Here is a 25,511-nt window from a genome sequence, read left to right on the forward strand (position 1 = left end):
GACAAGTAATTGTTGTGACAGGAGAGATTAAAAATACACATTTCAGTGACTAAGACAGAGTAGCAGGAGAATGCCTGAGAAAATGTAATGGGTGAAGATATATATTTTTTTAATTTTCTAATAATGTGGCAATTATGGATTTAGAAATGAAAGGCAAGGCAAGATGGAAACACTATTTAAAAAACCCTGTAGCTATGTGAAACCTAGTTATTAAGAGCACAATAATGGCAGCACTCAGGAAGAAATACACTTCCATGGAAACTGAAAAAATGGATAATGGTGCAAAGAAATCCTATTTCTCCCTTGTGTCAATTCAGTATCACTATAGACTGAAGTTTTTGCTCTCTTCAGATTGAATTCTAACAATAAAACAATTGTTATTTTCCTAAATCAGTTTTCAATGTACAAGAGACTATAGCCAAGTAGCATGGTTAGAAAATAGCTGTTTAAAAATCACTACTAGCCAATTTCTCTTGTCTCAGTTATACATTGTTATGTACGATTAATTTTCTTTATTAGTATAATTTGAAATTTTACCTTGAATTGCTGTGACAAGCATAAAATAAAATACATGTTATAACATCAGAATTAATCTGACAGCAGCACAAAATCAACACCTAGAGAAAGACAAAAATGAGCAATTGCTCTCATGCTGTGCAGGGAAGTTCCTATTTGAGATCTCTTCATTTTGCCAACTGTCTCTTTGGATGTAGCTTTCCCTTCAGCAACTACTTATAGCAAGATTTGAAGACTGCTTATCTCCCATAGTAGGTACATATTTGTGCTGACCTTTCAAAAATGAGATGTCTACTGTGCTGTAAGAAACTTTACTGCTTGAAATCTAAGAGCACAAAAAGCAGTCATCATGGACAGATATAAGAAATTTAGCTTTAAATGTATTTTCTGTGATTTTCCTTATATTGGGAGTATCAACTCACTTCATTCTCTTTTTTTGTGCATTCCAGGTAATTGTTTGCAGGCTAGAAATATGTTCAATTAAAAAAATACTTAAAATCACATGGTAACTTTGTTGCTAGATCCAGTCTGGGAATAAGATATAAAGCTGAAAGTCACACATCATACGTGAATGAAACAACACGATGTATATCAGGATGTCACACACTAACAAACACTCTCATAGCCTTCACATGAAGGAAGTCTGAACAAATATTGTGAAATTACTTCTCCATTCTATCACTGACTTTTTCTTTTCACCTGTTTATACCATTTTACCCTTACTGTAATGTTTGTACAGATCACGTACTCTTCATTTCTATATATCCAAGAATGCTGCAGAGGTGAGACTTTGCTAAACACACTTACACAGATGTTTCTAGGGCCTATTACTAGAAATGCTTTTATTATTTCTTATGTCAAGGAATGAAAATTTGAGATGTACATGAAACTACAGAATAACACTGACAACAATCTCTACTTGCAGCCATCTCTTCATTTTCTACAATTGAAAACATTAAAACCTAAAAAAATCCTTTATAACAGGCCACATAGTGAAGAACCTTAGAGATTCCTGCATGCAAGTCAAAGTTTTATCTGAAAAACAACAGTTAATCTTAACAACTTTCTAAAAACATCAAACTAACAATTAATATTTCTGTGTTGTGTTGTTTTCTCCCCCGAAGACTTTGCTTTCAGTTCAGAAGAACTCACATTCCAGAAGCAGAAGCATCCTAGCAGTTAATACCAAGAAAGATGAGATGCTCTGCAGTGGGAGTGGGACAGGGGTATCTCACAGCATGTTTTATCTCTGCATCTCAGATAAAAGTTCAATTGACTGCAGTTAAACCATACTAGGCATCCATTGTGTGCCAGGACCACGATATGCAATAGTCTGTCTTGCTGAGCAGATTATCTGCTGCAGTCACCACATAATTAGTGTTCAGATTCTTGGTAAGCAGAGAATTCCACAATACAGGTAAGAATAAGCAACATGCAGAGCTGATACAGAACAAGCAACTTACAGTATTTGGTGCTAGAAAGAAGGCAAGTGATTGAAACGCAGGGTTACATCAGGCACACCCAGCCTCAGACACCTACAGATGGAAGAGATGCTCTCTGCTAGGCTTAAAACTGACAACAAAGCATTAAGTGACTCAGTCAGACCTATCAGCCACAGCTGGAAGTATAACTCTCCACAGAAGTAAATTTACAACCCACAGTGCAATAACTGCCTCTTCCTTTTATCTGCCTTATTTCATTTTCCCAGGACTAACCTCATGCCACTTGCCCTACGACAAGTGCTAACTTTTGCAGGGTCTGGGAAAGACAACTAGGAAATGGTTACCTAGATTTCATAGAAAGGAGATAGAAGTCTGAGAACACAGAGGCATTGTGTACCAAATGCTCCAGCAAGAAAACCAAAAAATAAATAAACAAAACATTATTTGCCTCTGAACGGGACTTAATATAAATAGGGAAAATGCATTTCAGCAAGGACATTTTTAGTTTCAGAGCAAAAGGAAACTGTCCAAGGACACATCTTATTACTGTACATGTTTAAAGCAATGACAGAACAGTACAAATAGTTTGAACTTGTTATAACACTCCATTTACCCTTCTGTGCACAGGTACATAAAGGAATATTTTCATTAGGCCTTTAGAGTTATTGTTTGAAATACTTTTTCATATATTGACATTACAGAGTTAAGCAATGAATCATAAGCCTATGTATAAATGTATTCTGACCCCCTGAAAATTCAAGACCTTAAGAAAAACAACTGCATTTCTGTCAAGTGTGCTTAGGCCAGTTAAAAATTGCCAGAGGAAACAAGATCAAAGAAAGGAGTTACTTGTGTACAGCAGATCGGCCTTCTAAATTCTGCCTTATTAGCACAAAGTAAACTGCAAAACCTCATCCCACCTTAGTTACATAAATGAACCTTTACTCCCAATGCATCTTCGAAAAACAAGAGTAAAATTAACCTAAAATAATTGTACTTTTTTTTTTTCCTCTCGTGAATAAATAAAGGCCCTTTTCTGTTCATTGCAGGACAAATAATGAGCCAGAAGATTTTTCAGCAAACTGTTAAAGCACAGAATAAATCTGAGTTTTCCTCTATATTTCCTATGAGAAGAGAAACCCTTGCTATCAATCAAAGACATCAAGTTAAGGAGGTGCTTTTTTTCCCATTTCTGTAATTCAATCTTTATTCTTGATTTTAAAATCTCATCACAATTGCTATAAATTGAATGCCTTCTTACAGCACCAGCTGATGTAACGGATAGCACATACTCTTATCAACTGAATTGCATACCTTGTATGCAGTCAGATCCATTAGTGCCTGTGAAGGGTCACAATGCCCACTCACAGCAATGCAGACATCACAGCGCCAAATATTTCTAAACCATGAGATATGAAGAGCTTTCATTTCAACAAACTGACAGGTAGAAGACTGAGAAGTCCTAATATTTCCATTAATTTTGGGAGTTTCCCCCTTCCAATTCATGATATTCTATTATTCTATGAAATCTAGTGAGTTGGAAGAAGCAATATAATTTATAGCATCTCTCCGATAAAGACTTAAGCTTCTTGCTGGAAGAAGGCATTTCCCTGCTTTCTGCCAGCTGTATTCAGTTTCCCTTTGCTCCTGAACTATTACCAATCCCTTCCTTAATATGCTTAAATTCTGACTACCATCTGTTGAGGTTTTCTCTATGGAAAATTGAAAAGAAAATGCATTCCAGTAGCCCCTCTATTTTTTATGTGTTCTTGTTATTTAATAACTGCGACTACAACTTCAAAAATGACATCTCAGAACACACAGAGCAAAGTTTTGTTGAGTTTCACAGGACAATAAGAAGCTCCCTATGCTGAAATGACTTTTTCTATCCAAAGTAGAGTTGATCAGAACCCTGAAGCGTAGAAAATGTGTTTTTCAGAAGTCAGGTTTAACAGAGCCATCCACAGGTGATTGTGTGATAACCCAAGTCTGGAATCAGTCCCTCTCTTCAAATGAAATAGCTACAGTCCCTTGCTAGTGAGGGGTCTCATTTTGCTAGCTGGTCAGGACTTAACAATACTAAGAAGATCTATAGTCTGAGAAATTGTGAGGCATTTGGGGATGCAGGTGGCACCGATTTGAAGACATAATGGGATTTTGGTGAATTAATAATGCTACTATAACACATGAGATACATGAGAATCAGGTCTCAAGGGTGTTACAAACCTGTTCATCAGCAAATAAACAGCTATTTTTAGTATAGGTAATGAAAAAAAATTGGCAACATTTACAGCTGTTTTGCCAAACACCTGCAGTGCTAAACCTTTCAAGTCAGACTTAAAAATGGTTGGGGAACACTTGACTCCAACAGATGTCTGAAAACACTCAGATATACAGGTAATGAAAACATATTTCAGAAAAAGCCTGACTACTGTTGTTAGAAAATACCCTACAGTGTTCTCACAGGAGTTTTTCAGCAAACAGGATGGAACCTTGCAACATAGCGGTGAAAAACTATTTCCTTTTATTTTTAAATACCTAAATCTGCTGTCCAAAAGGTTAAAAAAAATAACTCAGACACAAAAACCATTAAAGCATTTACTAAACCACCTTAGACTGGACACCAACCAAAACTGATTCCAGGTAGCTAATATAAGATCAAGTGCTTTCAAAGCCCAACTGAGCAATTACAGTTTCAAAGCCCAGAGGAAGGAGAGGAAGGGATGTGAACACTTCTCTTGTGTTGCTAGCTCCCCAACCATTTCTTTTATTCAGTGACTCTGACTCTCTGTGCACTTCATGTTGACAAAAAGGTAGAGGAATTTCCTGGGAGGAATGATGTATCTCTATATTAAAATTATGAACAGCTGAGAGATAAGCAGACTGTAAGGTATTAGAACAGCAAAGGCTTCCCCCACAAATGCCACGCACCTAGGAGTTAATGCTTTTAATAAGCTAATAGCCAATAGTCTAAGTACCATAAGTGGGACCAAGTACACATACAAGCAGTAGCAACTGCTACAATATGTGCAGTAAGCAACCTTCATTAGAACAAAAGTTAATTAGATCTACCACAGAGGATCACAAAAATAACTCAGATATTATATGCTCATGATCTCAATGAGGATTTTACTACTTCCCAGTGTGTTCTGCCCCATCTAGTATGCCACAAAATTGTTTCTTCCCATCTTGCTGTAAATGGAAGAAGGCAAAAAAAATGTGGGGCAAGGGGGGAACAGTTCATTCCACTTTTTGATTCTCAGTTGCCTATAAATGATTTTAAGATATTTGAATTAAATAATTCCATCCCACTACAGGCAAAGCCTTACTAGTCAACTAAGCTTCTACTCCCATTCTTTCAACTCTTCTACAACAGTTCCTCCTGTATATGAGTGTGCCCATGTTCTCTTTCTTTAGACAGAGGCATCTCCCTTCCTAAGTGACTCTCACATCTAATAATAATAACAACAACAACAATAATATCTTTACCCAGAACCTTATAAGTAGTAATTTTCTCATTCTTTTTTCCCTTACCAACATCTAACATCTAGTAGAATTATCTCTGGTATTATGCATGCACGGTCTTCATTAATGTATAAGAGTAATTAGAGTGCCCTTATTAGGAACATCTTTTATCCACAAACAGAACCAAACTTGCAGTTCTAGTGAAGCTCTTCCCTTTTTTCTGCCTCTAAGCAAATGTACTTTGATTTTATGTCCCTGTACTGCAGTATATCCTACAGCAAAATTCCTCCAGTGCCCACGCTCCCTGGTAGGTACGAAACAGAAGAGCTGACGGGGGCAGAGTGTCAGGCTTTGCTGAAAGCCCCTAGGGGAGAAGTGCCAGCTCTGCTCAGCATCGCCCCGGCTCCACAACAGACATGCCCTACAGCCTCTAACTCATATTTTTGCAAATTCAGAAAGGGGAGACACTTCAGGTGAAACACCTCCTTCAGGTTGTCAAAAGGCCTGCATGTAGCCTCCTACTCAGAACAGGTGAATTAAGAATGCAAAACCTGAGCTCTGCTAACATTTTTTGTGGGGACTTTTAATACGTGTATTTTCTTCTCCCTCTGTTTTTACAAGTGTCCAGCCTGATTCCCTTGAACTTTTTCTTTCCTACTTCTCTGGGTTGTTATAAAACATGTTAATAAGACAAATCTAGAAATCTAAATTAGCTTGAAGTTTGTTGTGTTTTGGTTTGGTTTGGTTTTTTCCACAGAAGACCCACAACTCCCCACCCCCGAAAAAAAGAAACCCAAACAAATAAAAAAACAAAAATAAAATTTATATAAAGACTGACAACAATAATCCACCCTGCCAGTTGCATATGTTTTCATGTCTTAATTTTATGTTATAAGACAAATAACTCCTTTCCTTGTAATCTTGTTAACAGTAACATAATCAAAGAGTATTAACAGTACCAGGTCAATTTAGGTAAGCAGGGTCCTTACAGAAGCACCGTTAAAGAGCTGCTCAACTTTTTTTTTTTTTTTTTAAATGCCTAATTTCTTCTTTACGTATTTTCATTTGCCTTGTTCAATGCAGGATAAGGGTTAGAGCAACTAAGTCTGCTTGTAGCAAATTGTCCCACCAAGCTCAGTATAATTAGGAGGCATTACCACCAAATGTACAGTACCACAAATTAATTTCTATTATCAGTGAGGCCATATAGATACCACCAGGTGAATCCCAAAGCCCCAAAGGCGTATTCTATGAATAAGGATTGACACTTTTTCTGCCTCCACATAGTTAAAAAAGATCCTATGCTGGTGAATAATGCAGATGTTAACAGCATTTCCCAGCTAAAAGAAGAAGTTTTACACATGAAAGGTTTGATATGCTTACATAAAATAGAAGGCCATTAGGTTTCTCTAGTACTAACTTGCTACTTCTTAAGAGTAATCCTTGCTACATTAAAAATAACTGCCAATTCCAGCTGCAGCAGCATAAGGATATGCACTGAATTAGGTTTTACCTTTATAGGCCAAAGACTGGCACAGACATAGAAACAAGTGGAATGAAACTTCTATCATGTACAATCTTCCCTGGAATGAGCACATTCAGCAGCATTTATGTATCTGCCCCCATCAGGGAAGGACTCAGCAACCTCTGCATGAGCATAAGTTTACATGAACAACAGAAATTGCTGTTTAGGCACCTGAGCTCTCACTGCCATTGTCACTGCCACTAGAAGCATATGCCTTCCTTTGATTCATGGAACACAAAAAAGAAAAGCTTTTCATTTTATATAATTCCACTCAAATCCTAGATGAAAATGTATCCAATATTAAAATTTGATAGCATAATGCTGTAAATTCTTTTAGCATACTTTTTCCTCAAGACTAACACTTCTAGGAGATTATCAACTTTAATAAGTACCTTCCATTGTCTCCTTTTCACTATTATAAAACTAGAACAAGAAAATTACATAATTGTGCCATTTCAGATAAACAGCATCAGTGAATTCTAAACTAATTGCAATCTATGAGAAATAATTCTTAGACTGGTCTCTGCAGCTTCTAGAAAACTCAGTGTTACTGCTATTTCTACAAAACTAAAATTATGATAGCACAGGTGATCCAAACCCACCTTGCCAGCAGAAGTCTTGCTCAAAAAAAAAAAAAGTATATTCACTTCATTATCCAATTGAGCCTATAAACTCAAGAGGTTTTTTAAGAATAAGACGCAAGAGTAAAACCAGCCCTCAAGGTAACACCCAATTAAAAATATAAATGAATTTTGTCCATTTTTTTTTCCAATGAATATGAAGAGAATGCATGAATGTTTAATGATGTCTTAATTTCATGTATTGTCAGGAAATTACTTCAGATTATCACCTTCTTGGCATTCACCAAACTGGAATAATGTCATCACCTTAGATAAAACAAAGTAAGATACAAAACTGGTTCACTTTTCACAAGCAAAAGGAACATGAGCATTGACACTCCAAGCCCCATTTTACCTGTTCTGCACCATGCTCATTGCCATCCAGTCTGAAGGGTAAACATTCTTTCCAATGAGATCTTTGAACATTATGAATGTTTCCATCAAGAAGTCCTAGAATAAAAACATACAAGAAACCTGTTACTGTGTAACACCAAGTTTAAGTGTCCCTGCTGTGATTAAAAAACTCAGATGGAAGGATCCACTTTGCTCACAGTTAATGGAAAAATTCCTGTTCATGTCAATAACCCCAGGACTGGAAACGAGGCCTTGTGAAACACCAGAGCCAGATTCCAAATGAAGGCTAAAAGCCATTACATTGAGCTCTTAAGAAAAGACAAACCATAAATAAATAGTAGATAAAAGTTTTTGTACTGAGAATAAAGCTGTTACATTTTTTATTAATTAGGAAAACATTCTCACTATGGATAATTAATAGACTCTAAAAATATAGGATTTTTTTTTTTAGTCCATTTAGTTAAAATTTAGTGTTAGAAATTCAAAACTGAAGGCACTGAGAGAAAGTTTTCAAAACAAAACAAACACCGTTTCTCTTCCTAGAAGTATTTAGAGATCAGCATGTAGTGAACTTTAATATAATTACCATAATATTTTCAGGTTTATTTCTTGTATAGCAGATACATGTAGTTTTACCCTGCAACTTCTGAGCAAGCCACATAGGAATATGCAAAACTAGCAAGCTGAAATGTCATTGCCTATTGTCAAAACCTCAGCATCACATCTCCGTGAAGTTTGTGTTCCTCCTTATCATGTCACTTACAGAGAACCAAGTGAACAATAGCTCTCAACAGCATTCTTTTAAAACAAATCTGTGTTATCTTCACTGACATATTTATGGCATGGAAAAAGAGAAGACAACAAACCACTGCAAAACCCATTAAATATACTGATTTTTATTTTTTTTTTCCTTCTCCTCTGCAAAACTATTCAAGTAAGTTAATGATTACTAAGACTTCTACAACCAAGTACCCTAATTCCCTGGAAGCTGAAAAGAAGTTGAAATACTGTTACATGTTCAAGTAAGCTGAAGCACATGAAAAACTGCAAAAGCTACCCAAGATCTGATCTGTTAGCATTGCATTTATGGCACCACTCTGATTTTAAGAACAAAAAGAAAAAGGACAAGACTGACTAAGTGAAAGTATTACCTCCATGGACACACTGTAAATGGTGTAATCAAAACCTTTGCCAATACCCAGACTTCAGTTAGTCAGAGCTCTTAAGTGAGAGTTATGCTCAGAGTAGAAAAGGACAGACTTAGGACTACTAAAACCTTGTAGAATATGGTGACCACTGGCACAAGCTAGAATATACTCCAATTACTGTTAAACTATGCCAGAAACAACTGGAATAAAAGGTATGTTGCAAGAATAAAGTATTTATTGTATTTAGCATGGAACAGTACTTAGACCAGGACTAAGATCAATAGTGAAAATGAAAAGTAGAAATGGATCACCAGATGCAAAGTGGAGGGGGAGGATTTAATTACTTGAGGGTTGGTTTTGTAGTGGGTTTGTTTTCTTTTTCTCCTCAGAACTGCATGACACAAGATCCTGTTACTTATTCTTGATTGTTACAAGACCTCCTCAGTCCTAGGACCAACAACAATGACATATGTGTCCAGATTTTTTATTACAGTATTTTCCAACATCACCATTAGAAGAGGGATGCAAAACAGAGACAGAAAACACACAGGAACAGACCTCGGAAGACTCAGACAAGGTACTCCAAAACAATACTCAAGATTTTTCACAGTAAATAAAATACTTTGAATATTTTCACCTCCATGATTATTTTATACTCACCACTAGTTCTGAGCTTGTCTGAAAAGTGTCAATGTAAACTGAATAATGCTGGTTCTTCATCTGGTTTAGGATGGCTGTCATGCACGCCACGAAGTGACTCTGAAAGAAAACCAGACAGAAATCAAGACACACAGATCACTTAAGGTACTGAATTGTATGCTTTCTGAAGCTGAACTACTCTAAATGTCTAATAAATCCTCTTATGTGTGTAAAAATATAACAACATTCAAGCTTTTGCAAGCCCAGATGAAAAAAAAACATTCTAAGAACTTGAAGAAAATAATTCAGAAGCTACCCTGACAAAAGTAGGCTCTAGTGAGAAAGTTCCATCATTTATGAAACTCTGCCTGGAAACATACACTCTGACAAGAAAACTTGAAGTACAACTCAACATTACCTTAGGACTCCTAAAGCACATGTAATCATGCCTAGGGTTCTTCCATTTGGAATTTATAGGAAGAAAATACATTTGCACTAACATTTTCCAACATTCTAGAAACAGGCAATTCACAGAAGAAATGTTGCAAGAAAGGATCTTTTTTACATTCTGCAGGCTTTTTAGAAGTTGTTACAGAACTCTGTCAAACTTGTAGAGAATACTATGACTTTGACCTCTCAACATTTCTTTCAAACTTCCTCAAAATGATTTTGTTTCTCAAATCCTGAAGCACAATTGTTGAAAGCAATAAAGTGATCTATAATCCTAGATTTTTACTGTAATTTACTGAAAGATGCAAAGACTCAAGCAATCTTACCAAGCTTACTGATTCAGTTTTCCTTTGAGCCACCCAGGAATCCTCATTATTGATGTTTTTAATAAGCTGAAAATTTAATTACTGTTTTAAAAGTGAACCTGCTTTAAGTGCTTTGCTTTTATTACAAGAAGGGAGTATGAAGTAGATGAGCATGCAAAAGAATTGTATTGGTTTACTTGGATTTTTTCCATCTCACCAGTTTAGAATTGACACAAAGGTCTCCCCAGCCCCTCTGATCAGAATTTAATTTCCACCTGGTACTGATCAGATTCTCTGTTTAGATCTGATTCACTTCATAGTTGTTGGGTTTTTTTGGTTTTTTTTTGTTTGGTTGTTTTTTTTGCATCAGAAAGGCAACAAAAGCTCACATCAAGAGTGTCAGCTGCAGTTTGTCGTTCCCAACCATTTTGTCTGTCACTTAAGGGCAGCCGCATTTAACTTCAGGTTATGGCCACTAGAGGTCTTTTACTTTCATATGTTCGCTGCTGTTCAGTTTGTACTGCCTTTTATTTATTTATTTATTTATTCCTACGTGAGCAGACTCAGCACACTTCTTGCATATAAACAGTGGAAATTACGATATAAAGGATGTATTATATCTTCTTTTGGAGTAACATTAGCGCTAGTGAGAGGATTGCCTACTTTTTAACACTAAGAAGACACATTTTCTGCAAGTAAACCAAAAGCTTCAGGTAAGGAATCGTGTTCTCGGGTACTGATGCTCTTCTAAAAAGAAATGCTGCTTTCCCTGCTGTAGTAGTTCACTTTTACAGCTCTGGATCAGACAAATCTTTTCTGTCATGTTAAATGTGTAGCTGAAAGTACTAATAAATTGCCAAGGATTCGGCAATGAAATTGTGTGGGAGTTTTTTTCTGATGTCTTGATTTTTAATAAAATTACTGACAGAAGTTAGAGAATTGAATATGCAAAATACCTTGTCTTTGAGTAGTTAAGCATTTGCCATGGAATGGCTTTCTGTACTCGTGTTAAATAATCACTTCTTGAAATCAGCAACATTTCTTCACAATGATTGAATAGATATATTATGATGCTTAAAGGCTTAAAGACTTTAGGAGGGTTATTTCTTTTGTTGAAACCAACTTCTAAAATGTGTCTAGCTCTATCTGCAACCAGGGTACAGCATGCATGCCCGCTCTTAGTAACTGTGTATGGTGATTTTTAAATTAAGAGATTCTGTGTCTTAATTACTGAAAAGAACCCTAAGCAAAGATCACACATTGCTGGCCAGTGCCTTGCACCAAACCTGTCAAATTCACATCAGTGCCACTGAATGATACCTAAAGGTGACAGTAAAGCTGGTTTGCTACAAAAACTTCCTCCACCATTTCCAAGTAACTGTAAAGCAGGAAATATACAAATAATGTTTGATCTTCAATAATTTTCTTGCCAGTGATCTCAACTACTAGAGATTAACTGCTAGCTTCTTTATAGGTTAAAAGCTTGCCCCTCCCTCGTAATCCCCAAATGTCAGTAATAAAGATTTGCTTCTCAGATGCAGCCTTGGATCTTTAAAGTACTCATGAGCTCTCAGAATCACTATTCTCTAGTAGAACTTAAATGAAATATAGAACTATGGAGAGCTGGGATCAAATCTGAAAGTGCCTCTATATAATTACTTCAATTTTCATATGCTGTTTAAGTACCTCCTGCTAAAAATGTGCAAAGAGCATGAATTGCTTGAAAATACATTAAGTTCTGTACAAGAACACTATTACACTTTGACTGTAGACTGGATTGAATGGTATATAGAGTAGTGGCAGAGAAAGGGTAGCTCTTCAGATAAATCCTAACAAGTCAGTTCAGCTGTACTTAAATTTATTGGAATTTACCCTGTAAAATACATCACAAAAGGTAGACTTGAACCATGCCAACTATAAGAAAAATATCAAAAATAAACACTTGACCAATGAGAGAACATTTAGAAATATTAACAGAAATAACTCTGGATACAATGCACTATTATGAAGAGATCTGATAAAATATTTTTCATTTTATTAAAAATTTAATCCATTTAAATGTAAAAGAATGCAGAACAGAAATTTCACTGAATTATCACTTTTGAATTAACTGATTGGCTGACAGCCTTTCAAAATGGGTAAAGAAATAAGGAAACTAATATGAATATTACATTTCCATTCAGAGCAGGAGCATGAGTTAGTAGGTAGTGAAATAAAAATGAGACAAGAGAAAATGTCTCTGGAAACATTCAATTTCACTGCCTACTTAAAAATAAAAGCATATCAAAGGTATATTAATTATAATGCCAGCTGACTTCAGTATAAACACTGCAAAATAGTGGCTAAGGTCAAAGAAATGCTGTTTTGGTGAAGTATCATCAAAAGGAGTCAGAAGTATGCTGCAAAGCAAACAGGGCTTTCTAAGGTCAAGGGGAAAGCAGGTAGAAGCTTTTCCACTGTTGTCAAAAGACACATTAGCTGTGGATGCAACATATACAGGAAAAGAAACACCTGAAAAAAAAGTAGGGTCATACAAGTAAGATGACAGATTTCAAACCCTAGCAACTAAACCCTAGCACACTTTATAATAGCAGATGGTGACAGGTTGCCGTAGTAACTTCAGATAATACTAGCACCACAAGAACAAATACAGCAAATGCACTGGAAAAACAAATAGCAGCAGAAATAATGCAGAGTGGAGCTACACTGATTCTAATCAATTAGGAGTATTTCAGTGGCTGTAGGGTGGGTGATGTTCAGGCAGATGTACTTCTGGAAAGACTAAGAATGATATTTATTTCATAAGGGCAGTTAAGTAACATTTATCCTCATTAATAAGGTACTTCACTGACGCAGAGCTTGAGTGTAAATATATAAACACATGCACATCGTTAAAAAGAAGAGAAAACAGAAACATTAATAATTCCTAATAATGTAAATATTTATGAAGGTCAAAAATGATATAGCTACTTTTACATCCTCTTTTTAGCACACTAATGGATGTTTTAAATGCTCATTTTACTCACCTGCACAATTCATGTAAGGTAATTTACATACCACTATCCTCACAGTCTGTAACCCTATATTCACTAATGGTGCTTTAGACTTGATTAATGCAGTTTTCTGTATTGGACAAAGAATCTGATCCACAAGATCAAACATTTTTGTCATGTATGAAGCAACCATACTACATATATTAGATTTAATGCTGCACTCCCTTTCAAGTTAAGTAAGAAGTTTCAAAACTTCTGTGTTAGTGATAGTAATTCTAAGACTTTCTGTAGTCAAATAGTTCACTTTTTTCTCTTCAGAAACAAGTGAAAAAAATCCGGATGAAAACTGATAAAGTATCTTTAACATAACCAAAGAAAACCTAATGAATCAACTGTTTCAACCTAATGTTAAAAATCATCAGTATATATGTTGTAGTGCAAGCACACAACTCAGAAGGCCTCTCAATACACTCTTTTCACAGAATTATTGATTCTCAACACTTTGGTTTAGATCATAACATATTAAGTACCATGAGCTAAAGAGCGACACAATTACCAGAAAAGTATGGAAGATGCTCAGTGATGATGGGTGCTGGTCTTTGCCACATTGCTCCAGGGGAGGTTCAGATTAGATATTAGGAAAAAATTATTCACTGAAAGAGTGGTGAGGCATTGGAACAGGCTGTCCAGGGAGGTGGTGGTAGCACTGTCCCCAGAGGTGTTCAAACAACAGGTACATGTGGTGCTTGGGGAGATGGTTTAGTGGTCATGGGGGTGTAGGGCTGACAGTTGGACTTGATCTTGAAGATCTTTTCCAACATCAATGATTCTACAATTCTGTTATTTGTGCTTTGCAGCCACAGATCATCAGAAAAGAACATTAAACCTTGAGAACTCTGGTATATGCAGAAGGCAGCACAAACATCTTTAGTGTATTTTGCGAACTCTAAAGAAAAACACTCTGAATTATTTTTTTTAAAGGCAGAATTTGCAGTGACCTGATAATGCAGTTCCACTTGTTCCCAAGAAAAAGACAACACTGCCAATGCATGTGCTGTCCTAAACCGTGCTGTTTCTAGCTGTTTAAGTGCAAAAATGCAAATAGTAGAAGAGGAAACAACCTAGTGTATCCCTCGGATGTGTAGAGTTGTCTATAGCAGGGAAATAGCTCCTAATCCACACAGACTTCTTGTAGCTTGTCCATGAGTGCACCTTACTATTAATTTATAATAATAGATTAATCTACTCTTAATAGGTCTGAGTTTTTAATTTTCCACTTATACCTTCATATAGTTCTTTGGTTCTGTCTCCTTGTCCTTTATAGCTTACTGAACAGAAGCTTAGGCAGCCTGTTTCTCTATCTCACTGACAGCTTTTGATTTGACTGAAAACATGCTGGGATGTTCTAGTTGGTTTACAGTCCTATGATTTAGCCAAAAATGATACACAACTATAAAAACAGTAGCCTACTAGATATAAAATTGTCCTATATTTTTCCAACGTAATGAAATAGTAGTATCAGGTGCTCTGTAAAATTTAAATGTGTTACAAGTTAGATGTCAAGGCAGTTTGAAACTATTTAAGACTTTTTCAGACATAGATAAAAACAGTACATCAATGGGTTTGGGCATGACAAAAGTAGCATGATTTTAAAAAGATATCCTTTGCAATCTATTTTTATTTAAAATTGTATTGATTTCCCAGCAATATTCCAAAAATAAGATTTTTTCATTCTTTGCAATGTTTTTACTGCTGCTGCTAGGTTTGTTGTTGGGTTTTCTGCCATCAATCCAGTCCAGAATTCCTATTACAGTCTCTGGCTGGGATGAACTCCCTATTGTAGTTCATTTAACTTGTGCTCAATTCTGTGCTCAGATGTTGTGTAATTCACTGTTTTTTCCCAGAACATCTATGTTGTGTTCATCTCCAAGATGTAGGTACAAACTGACTGCAGACAACATTATTTAACATGAAGTGAGCTGGCAGTAATATGAAATGAACAATCATTGCTGGAAAATTGAGCTGGCTTGTCCAGAAATCAGTTAACAAAAAAACCCAGCTGTTTCACCTCTGCTTATAACCACTGCTGTGCCCATTTCTCAGCTCAGCTCTGCTGCATCAGACCAACTCTTCCATCCTTGCCTTCAGGGATCTATGCAGCTTCATGCTGCATCTCCTCCTTTCTCCTCTGCCATCCACTAATTGCTTTAATCACTTAAGCTGGTTTCCAGCCTGGTCTCACAGGCTAGAAGAACCCCTCTGCCTCAGTACCAAGGATATCCACTGAGAAACCCAACTATCTTGATGCTATCAGTCTGCTTATTTCACTAATTTCTTATTCAAAGTGCTATTCCATTTCCCAGTTGCCACTAAAACAGATGGTCAATCAAGCTGGCAAAACCTGGCTTGTCCTGCCAAGTGTCCCAGTGCACTCATTCCCATGTTAAAGACAGTGCAGTCAGTATTCCACATAAACAACAGCACCACACACACAAAATAGAAGCAAGTAATAAAATTTAAAATATTAAGTCCAGTTTATTTACTGTAGTAAATCTTGGCCAGTCTCTTGCATTTCAAAGGACTGGAAACCAAAATTTGGGACTTGAACGAATTGATACAAATGTCCAGAGGTATAATAATTAATGGCAGGAAAACCAAAACAACACCCCCCAAGGAAAAAAAGCACCAAAAAACCCACAACTACCAGCAAACAAACAAACGAAACCTAAGAGAACAACAAACAAAACAAAAACCAGAAGGTTTGAGTTGCTGAGAAATTAAATTTGTTTGAAATAATCATTCCTCCTTTACCAGCTTTAACATCCAGGTAAACTTTCCCCTGATACTTTAAATGCTCCGAAATGCCAAAGTGCTTTTAATTCGGCAGTTTCAATTGTCACTTGTCCCCTTTCACTTTAAGAGCATTGTACTGGTACTCTGAGAAGTTTTTTTAGATTTGCAAAAAGAACAACTGCCTAACTAAGGTATGTGAAGGTGGCAAAGGGCAAACAAAGACATAGCATAGCCTGCAAATACACGTTCAGTAAAGGCAGGAGGTATATTACTGCTCTGCTTTAAAGCAATCTTTCCCACTTAGACTGCCTTAAAACACAAGTGGTCACTTCACTCATCAGCAAATGAGACAAATGTTTATACAGAGGTTTTCCTGTGACCTAGACAATGAATATATGAAAGGGCACACACAAAATAAATAATCCCAAAGCATCCTGAAACTTCCACAAGGAATCCGAAGATTCTTGTAGCAGAACAGTTAAAATAAATGGAGAGACAGAGGAAATTGCCCTGAAGCTACACTGTAAACTCTGTCCTTTACTAAGACAACCCTGGCAAAAGGACACTCACCAGAGCTATGTTGCTCTCTGTTGTCTTACAGCAACAGTAGGGGAAAATGCAATTGAAATAGATTCAAGCCTGTACATACATCTCCAATATAGATTAAAAAAAATAAATCACTCACAGAGTTTAAAAAGCATTGATACTAAATGAACAGACAATGACATCAAATACATCCAGTCTGCATGAATGGGGACTTGTCCATGAAGGAAAAGTGGTTCATGTAACCACTAGACTACTGTAATACAGCATGTGTACAAACATTTTGTACCATTTTCTAACTATATAGCTCATACACAGGACAAAATACTATTAAAGCAAACTAGGCTGTGGAAAGGTGTTGTACTAACTTCATGTTCTGTCAAGTTTCTACTCTGCCATGGATGAAAGCAAAGCTCACAGAAATCATATTTACATTTTTTCAGTAAAACCAAGAGATTAACCAGCAACTGTTGGGACAGTTTAATTTTGTATCTAAAATATGAAAAATAATTAAAGTATATCCAATAATAGGTTTTAATTTTTATGTAATAATGGGCTCAACTTTGAAGTAAGAAAAAATTCTTGAAATGTGTTTAGCATAAAAACTGGCTCAAAAAGAAAGTTAAAAAAATATTCTAAGACAGAAAGCTTCTCATATTGAATCTTGGGTAAGCTGGTTAATAGAAACCACAGGGAATACTCAGCAGAAGGAGAAAACCCCACAGGAACACATGTATAAATATGGAAGGATAAAACTTCAAAAATTACATCATGGCCTGCTAGTGGGTATTCTGCAAACTAGTGCCAAATAAGCATCCTTCTGAAGTGTGGCTCTTCTAAAGGAGTCCCACTTCTAAGCTGTCCCAGTTGATTTAGTTTCTGAAACAAAGAATCCTGAAACTGTGATAAAATAGAGAGAAATTAGCATTCTCTGCACCAATGATTTGTGCTCATGATATTATCTTTTAGGGGGATTGTGTCATACTAACACATTATACCTGGGCTATGGCAGAACAAGAAATTTTCCTTTAATAACTCTGCACCAGCCTAATAAAAGCTTGGGTTTTAAAGTATTTATCAGAAAAATAGGATGAAGGTGGGAGGATACATCTCTTTTGATACCTAAATCTGGAAAAAAAAATAATAATAAAAAAAATTGTTATTTTTTTCTTCCATTTTTTACATGAGTAAAACATAAACTAGTCAAAAGCCTGTAAAAGGCAAGGTCATTAGTAGAGGAGATGAACAATCATATAATTACTCAGTTAAGGGTAAATATCTAACCATAGATATATGCAAAATACTTGTAGATACACAGGAGAGAACACTGGTAACATTCATTGTATTTCACAGGTACAACTTCATAAAGAAAACTGCTGAGAATAAGAAATTATTTTATTAATACAAATATAACATTTAACAAATGGTTGGAATTTATTACTAAGTCACTTGCTTTGACTGCAGTGTGTATGTGCTCTGAACAGTACTGAAACTGCATCTCCTTGGAAAGCTTCTGAATTTAACTACAACAGTGACCCTCTAAAGCCGGGACAGCAATTTTGCCAATGAAGAGAAGCACACGTGAACTCCAGAAAGCCCTGGCTTACACTCCATCAGTAGTGTGACTGACCTTTGGTTGATCAGTGACTGCAATCCAGAAGCCTCTGAATCCTGAAACTGCAGTAGAACAAGACAGAACTGTTCCTGGTTTTCTTTTGTTACACACATAAGCATGCTCAAAGGCAACAACCTCTACTACCTTCCAACACCAAATTATTCTAAAATCCATCCCACAAGAAAAAACCCCGAACATAAACCTTCCTCAGAATAAGTGGTGAGTATAGATACAACAGTGCTGCTTTACAACAGGTCTTGCCAAACATTTTTAATTTCTTTCCAGTTTTTTAGCAAACACAAATATCATAATACTTTATGGTTTCATGTCATGTCATCTGAACTCCTGCAGCAGAGAATTATATGACAAAAAAGACACTTATTTCTTTGTGTTACTTTACTGCCAAAACATTCAGGGCTCTTTGCAGCAATTTCTTTTTCCTAATCACTAAACTGGGATTTAAAACAAATAGATTGTTTGTTAATGAACGAGGGTGTTAACATTTTTTCCTGAACAAAGCAGAGAAATAATGTGTGGATACACATAAGGGAACTGCATTTCCAGCAGAAAACAAAATCAGAATCACACTCATATGTAAGCAGACTTGATCAATGAGTCAGAGTGGCAGAGAAATGACATATATGAAAAATAAAATAAGTTATGCTTCTCTTAGTGTATGTATCTGCTAAACAGTTAGATAAGTCTCTTTTGTCATTAGTGGCTGCAATACAGGATGTGTGGGAGTATATATTCAGTATATATCTAGCAACACATACACAACACATGATGAGAACCATTGCAACCTACACCTTCACTAATGACATCTCCATATGAATGCTATCAGATTTAACAGCAGTTTCAGAGCCATGGTACTAAAGCTGTTCATTAAAGCTTACTAGGTCACGGTATGTTGAATCATCCTTGTACTACTCAATTGAAATGATACAAAAGGACCCGCTCATAAAGTAATTTTTCTTAATTTCATAATGAATATAGATATAATCCCACCTTTATATAACTTGAGGACAGACAAGCATTTGGTAGATGTTATACCAACACTTACTCAAAAGAATTTTCAAGATATATTAAGATGACTAACCTCTTGACAACATCACTAGGGTATGCTTTACAAACAAGTTATTCTCCCATTTAATTTAGCATAAACCCATTTAGTTGAATGTTATGATATAGCTTCCTGAACCTGCATCTTGTGATCTATCATGTGGCTTCGGCTCAAAACTCTCTCAGATTTATCATTGCAACCTTACAATATTAAGAGTTAGGAAAGTTAGAAGTGTTTCTCATGCTTTTAACTCCAAAGGGTACTGGAATAAAATTTCCCATTTGGATCATTACCAGTTTTAAAGGCATGTTTTATTAAGAACAAAAAATAACTTGTTCTGCTCATTTTTTGTTAAAGGATACTGCTAAAATTCTATAGCCTAAACCAGAACTAACTAGACTGCAGAGCTTAGTGCCAGGAATTCAGTAACAAAAAAATTCAACAACAAAGTTGTTGGGGTTTTTTTTGTTTGTTTTGTTTTTCTAAAAAAGGAAGACAGCCCAAGATGCTATAGTCATTCCCTAATAATATATTGTATTTGGAAAACCTGTTGCAAAAACTGATTGATTTTTCGAGGTCTCTTCCAAACCCTAACATTGTGATTCTGTGATACTACTATGCCAAGGCCATTCGTCTTCTTTAAAATACTGTAGTTACATAAGTGACTTTGATTTACTCTCTCCTTGGCACAATGTTGCAACTTCCAAAATTGCTAAATACAACAAACATTGAAATATTTAAATAATTTTAGCAACTATTACAAATGATTTGTAAAAAATGCAGACAGAGTTTGCAAGAAACCAAGAGAAGACAGATTATGGTATATATATTGATGCCAAATGAAGGAGGCAATCAAAAAGAAGCAAATTTGAAATACAGGAAAAGTAGTGTAGCTCCCTTACCCATTCCAGACTATTACAAACATCTAAATTACAGTGCTGCAATTACAGAGTTCCAGGACATTAGGTTGGACCTAACAGGTTGTACAGTTCTAGTCACAGATGCTCTGGAAGAACCAAGTCATCAATCACGAAAACAGGAAAGCAATAATATAGTCACCAGGAATTTGGAGAAGAGAGAAAAAGAACTTGCATTGTCTTAAATTCAAGAACACATCAGTCAGGATTTACACAACGCTGTAGAGAGCAGAGAAGTGGCACAGAAACTGAAAAAAACCAACATGCAGAATATATGAACAGTAGTCTGGCAGAGTGCTTTAGACTGGCCACTGTTAGCAGCTGGAAAACTAATCCAGCCATTTTCAAATGCATTTTTCTGTTGTTGACTCCTCCTCATTGATCACTGGTGCTCCCCCACAGGTGTGGGGCACATCAGCACCTCAAGACAATCTAAAAGAGGAAACTACCTGATGTAGTATCAGTGGGACCTGCAAAACTTATGAAAATAAGTCTTCACAGACTATATCACTGCTTCATTTTGCAAACATTCAAGAAAAAGACATGTAGATTCATTAGACTGTCTTAGCAGACTACACTGCAGAAAGAAAACCTGAGAAAACATTCCTCTGGTACTGAAAAGCAGCCATGGCCATGATAGATACCAGATTTTCTCAGAGCTCATTTTATCTCAACCTACATTCCTACTCCACCTGCAGCTTTTCACACCAGAAGCAGGGAGCTTATGGGAAGTGTCATTCTCTGCATGAATCCTGCCAAAGCCAATAAGCACAATTTCAGTCTCCCCATCAGGTTCTGTCAGCCAATTTCTTGTAAGCCAGTCTCTAAACTGCGATAATTCAGTTCCCTCACACTGAAAATGTTTCCCAAAACCACCAGTTGGAAAGAGATCCAGCAAGGTATATTCAGCTAAGTACACAAAATGCATCTCAAGAGGATGCAGTATTCTGCCAGTTGCATTTCTGACATCATTCACTGGCCTGAAGGAACACTGGTTTAAAAGCCTCAAGATGCAGATTTTAAATTCCAGCCCTGTTACTTGGATGAGATCGGGCACAATCTTTCCACACAGGTTTCAATATTTCCATAGGAAACCCAGAAGCCATAGGAGAATGTATTTCAACAAGAACCTGGCAGAGATTCTTGCCCTACTGTCTCCCTGTATACGCAGAAAGTTTGTTATAAGTTAGAGTATCAGTTGACTCCTCACGTTTATTGAAAACTCTCACATACTGAAGTAGAAAAAAAATAATTAAGGAGATTCTGAATAATTAACTGAAAACACGATGCTTACAAGGCATTAAGTACAGCCACAGCACACCAAACTGCTACATATTTTTGGACTCAAGTTTGATATGTCAGTGTTCTTGCTCTGAAGTGATAAATTAATTGAAAAAAGAGAAATTAAATTAACTGAAACCAAAGCGGCTGCAGCAAGTACTCTCAAAAGTTGTTTTTTTTTGAAAGTAAATAGTGTAATGATGAAAACAACTCAAGTGCAGAAGTCAGTCTTCAGTGAGTGTTTTATGCTGTTAATAAATGGTTTAGGATAGGAATAGCCTTTTTTTTCCTTGAAATTAAAATCTCTCTGATATATCCCACGTATCTATAATGCAAAAGGGAAATAGCTCTTAACGTAAATAAGCAGAATTACCCCCACAATCTTCCTTTTGTACTCACCCAACAACTCTTATAAGAACAATGTATGACCCTCCAAATGGATAGGAGCGAAAGAAACACTCCATCAGATAATAAAACATGCTTGGATACAACGTAAATATAGTAAACCTTTTAAAAATCCACAAAACCAACAACCCAATACCGAATAATTGTTTCAGGAATTCAGAACAAATCTGCTTAGAAAATTCAAGTATTTAAGTCTATTCACAAAAGACATAATACTCTTTTTTTAGTAACAATGTCCACCCTAGCTACAAGTTTGCACATCCATTTCAACAAGGAAGAATAATGAAGTCATTGAACAAAGACAACATTTCTTCTCTGTACGAAATAATACATTATTTTGACCAGCAATCATCCATAAATACACACAATGAAAAAGAACAACTTGGGGCAGATGGTGCAATATTACCAGGCATTCCCAATATATACAGTTACTCTAAGAAAACGTAGAAATTTCCTGCAGCAGCCTTCTCAAAGACACACAGAAAAAGGTGATGAGGGATTGCAAATTGTCACCACAGGAACCATGTAAATTTAGTTATTAAGCTTGCTACTCAGGAAAATCATTAACTGTGGTCTTTTTAACAGGCATACTGATTACAGCTAGACAAACACAGAAACAGTTCTAAAGTTTAACTACAAAATACATCAGTCACCAAACTGCTAAGGCTTGCAAAGGAGCACACCCTCCTTAATACACACAGAGATGTGCATAACTGCCTATGCACAGACTAATTATAGAACTAAATAAAATATTAAACATGTCTGTATCTACACATAGATAAAGCCTGGATATCAATTTACAGTGATATTTGCATATATACTTTTACACAAATATCAAGTGTTTCTCAGTATTTTTTCAAGCACAAGAAGAATATCAGAATACAAGATTTATATGAGAAAGAGCAATTTAAATTTGGGTTATGAACAAGCAATTTGGACACTTTCTAGCTCACCCACCTGTCATGGTGGATAACTTCCATCTCCCAGTAGGCACTCAAGAATTTCTTCAAGTGAAACTTCTCAGTTCTAAGTACACTTTTCTTTGCAAACTAACACTGAGGAAAAAAAAATACTACTTGTGTACTATATATATGTGACTGAATTTATCCATTTAAGAGAAAAGTGCATGTATCTTATCTCCTGACAGTAAACCTTGTATTAACAATTTGCAGTACATGCTCCAAAAGCAATACTGAGGACTGTTTTCCGTTATCCATAAAGCCTATTTTTCTGGAATAGACAATGGAACGTAACATCTCTTCAAAGAAGGTAGATGAAATTCTATTTTTATTAGAGTAAAATAAAGGAAATTCAAGTACAATCATTCTGAAAAATATATTCAGAAATAAGAGAATTATTTTATCTTTCAGTGCATATTCAGCACTCTATGCAGAATGGCATTGCATCATCTCAACCAAAGCATAGCCAAACCACACAGTTTTCATTCCTAAAACTTGCTTAGCTAAGTCCATTTTTTTTTCTGCTGTTAATATTGCATCTTCTCTACCCAGTCTCAGCAACTTGATTTTCAAATCTTGCTGTAATATTACTCAGATCTAAAATCCTACAATCTCTTCAATCAGTGAAATGTTCCCTTTTTGAAGGTAGAAGCTTACATCCTACCCTGTATTATCTAACTGTGTTAGATCTCCGCTCCATTCACCTTAATCCCATCCTGGGATGGTTCACAAAATCTGAAAGCAGGATTTGTAAAAAAGCTCATGCTTTCTTCTTAAGTCCCCAACCAAGGTTCATTCAGCATTACCAAAACCACTGTAGTAAGGAACATGTAAGCACATGGAGGAACATAAACAGAACTCTTCTATAGAAACACAATGGGAACAGGATAATCTTGTACTGGTCAATCAGTACTAGAAGTACTACATGAAACAACCTGTGCACTGGATACCAGATAACAAAATATGCAATACAAATTATTCTGTCTCTTATAAGAAACCCATTTACCCTAATAAATAGCTTTTTGTTTTGCTCTCTGGGACCCAAAAGAGTAAGACTTCTTGTGTTCAATTATTAGCCCCTGCACACAGACACGATTTGAAAGCCTCTCTCAGAAGCCTCATCTTTCACTTTTTATGCCAGCTTTTTCATGTGTCTCACAAGAAGCAACATATTTGCATTCTCGAAGGATTGTTTCTTTTTTAAAGGATCTGCTTCTTTCACCCATTTTCATCTGAAAACATTCCCTTCTGAAGCCTCCTTGCACTTGATCTGTAACTTTCAGTATGTTGCCATCCATTTCCTTCTACAAGAAACACTTCAATCTGTTTGCTAAAACTTCTTCCTTAAAGGCTTAAAGGGTTTTTTCAAAACAGAAAACATTTTTGCTTCAATGCCAATGAAGAGAGGAAAAATATTTTTTGTATAATGATTTGCAAACCAAGCCACTCACTGCATGACAGACTGCCCTTGCTCTGTTTTTTAGTAGCAACAAATACTTGTGATCACCATGTGCTGTCTCTGAACATGAGCTTCATAGAAGGAAGAGCATGAATGAGTCTCATTTCAGTCTCTGACATCCTCAGCAAGTTCTGCATATTTGCAAGTTGAAGAAATTACAACCTGAACAGCATGTTATGTACCCTAGAGACTAATAACATGTATCTGAAGAAATATTCAGTTACCTGGGCCCAAGATATGCACTGACATTAAGAAAATGATACAAGTTGCTTATACCATAGCATTCAATTATTATTCTACTCCAGACTCTCAAAATCCTCCAGTAACCTGATGCTACTATATAAGAGCCTGCTATAAACATGAAGGTTACCCTAAACTAAGGGTGAAACTATTAAACTATTCTGCAAGTCCACCAGACAGTGATGAGTTCCCTTCTAGCCTTACTGAACTTAAAAGTTTGCAGAAAATGGGACTGTAAACTCCACTGTGGTTTCTTAGTTTAATAAAAACAGTTGTTTATTATAATCCATCCTAGAATGACTTACCATGATGGTTGCTTTAGAGGTTACCTTTAAGAGAACACTGAGCAAAGAAACATTTGCATAATAACACTAAGAATTTTGACAGAGCCATTAAATTATTAAATTGCTTTATAAGTTTAGATATTTAAGATTTCTTCTACACTGGATGGAATATTTTGCATCCCAGCTCTAAGTTTTACATCTAAAATAAACAACTCAGCAATATGTCTCATCACATATTTGCCAACATGCATGTTTTAAAACTTGCATGAGTTTTAAACTGAACTGAAAAGAAATCAAAGCATCTAAACTTTGCACAAGTCTGTGGATGGAGGGAGAACAAGGAGTCAACTTTAGACTATTTACATTTAAGCTTAGGGACAAGGGGATGCCAGTGCAGTTCAGCTAAAGTCATATTATTGTGAGAAAAGGGGAGTAAAGGGGAAAGGAGAGAATGTATAGCATCATTGGATTCCAGTAGTTTTAAATCCATCTCTA

General features: G+C 36.0%; 1 protein-coding gene across 1 annotated transcript in view; it reads right to left on the reverse strand.

The window, feature by feature from the left end:
* Positions 1-25,511, reverse strand: part of DOCK2 (dedicator of cytokinesis 2) — a 137,510-nt gene that overhangs the window by 40,540 nt on the left and 71,459 nt on the right. The window contains 2 exon segments of the mRNA XM_010001940.1: positions 7,924-8,018; positions 9,731-9,829. Coding sequence (XP_010000242.1) covers positions 7,924-8,018; positions 9,731-9,829 — 194 coding nt within the window.

Source organism: Chaetura pelagica, unplaced genomic scaffold (assembly GCF_000747805.2).
Source record: "Chaetura pelagica isolate M959 unplaced genomic scaffold, ChaPel_1.0 scaffold356, whole genome shotgun sequence".
Classification (NCBI taxonomy): domain Eukaryota; kingdom Metazoa; phylum Chordata; class Aves; order Apodiformes; family Apodidae; genus Chaetura; species Chaetura pelagica.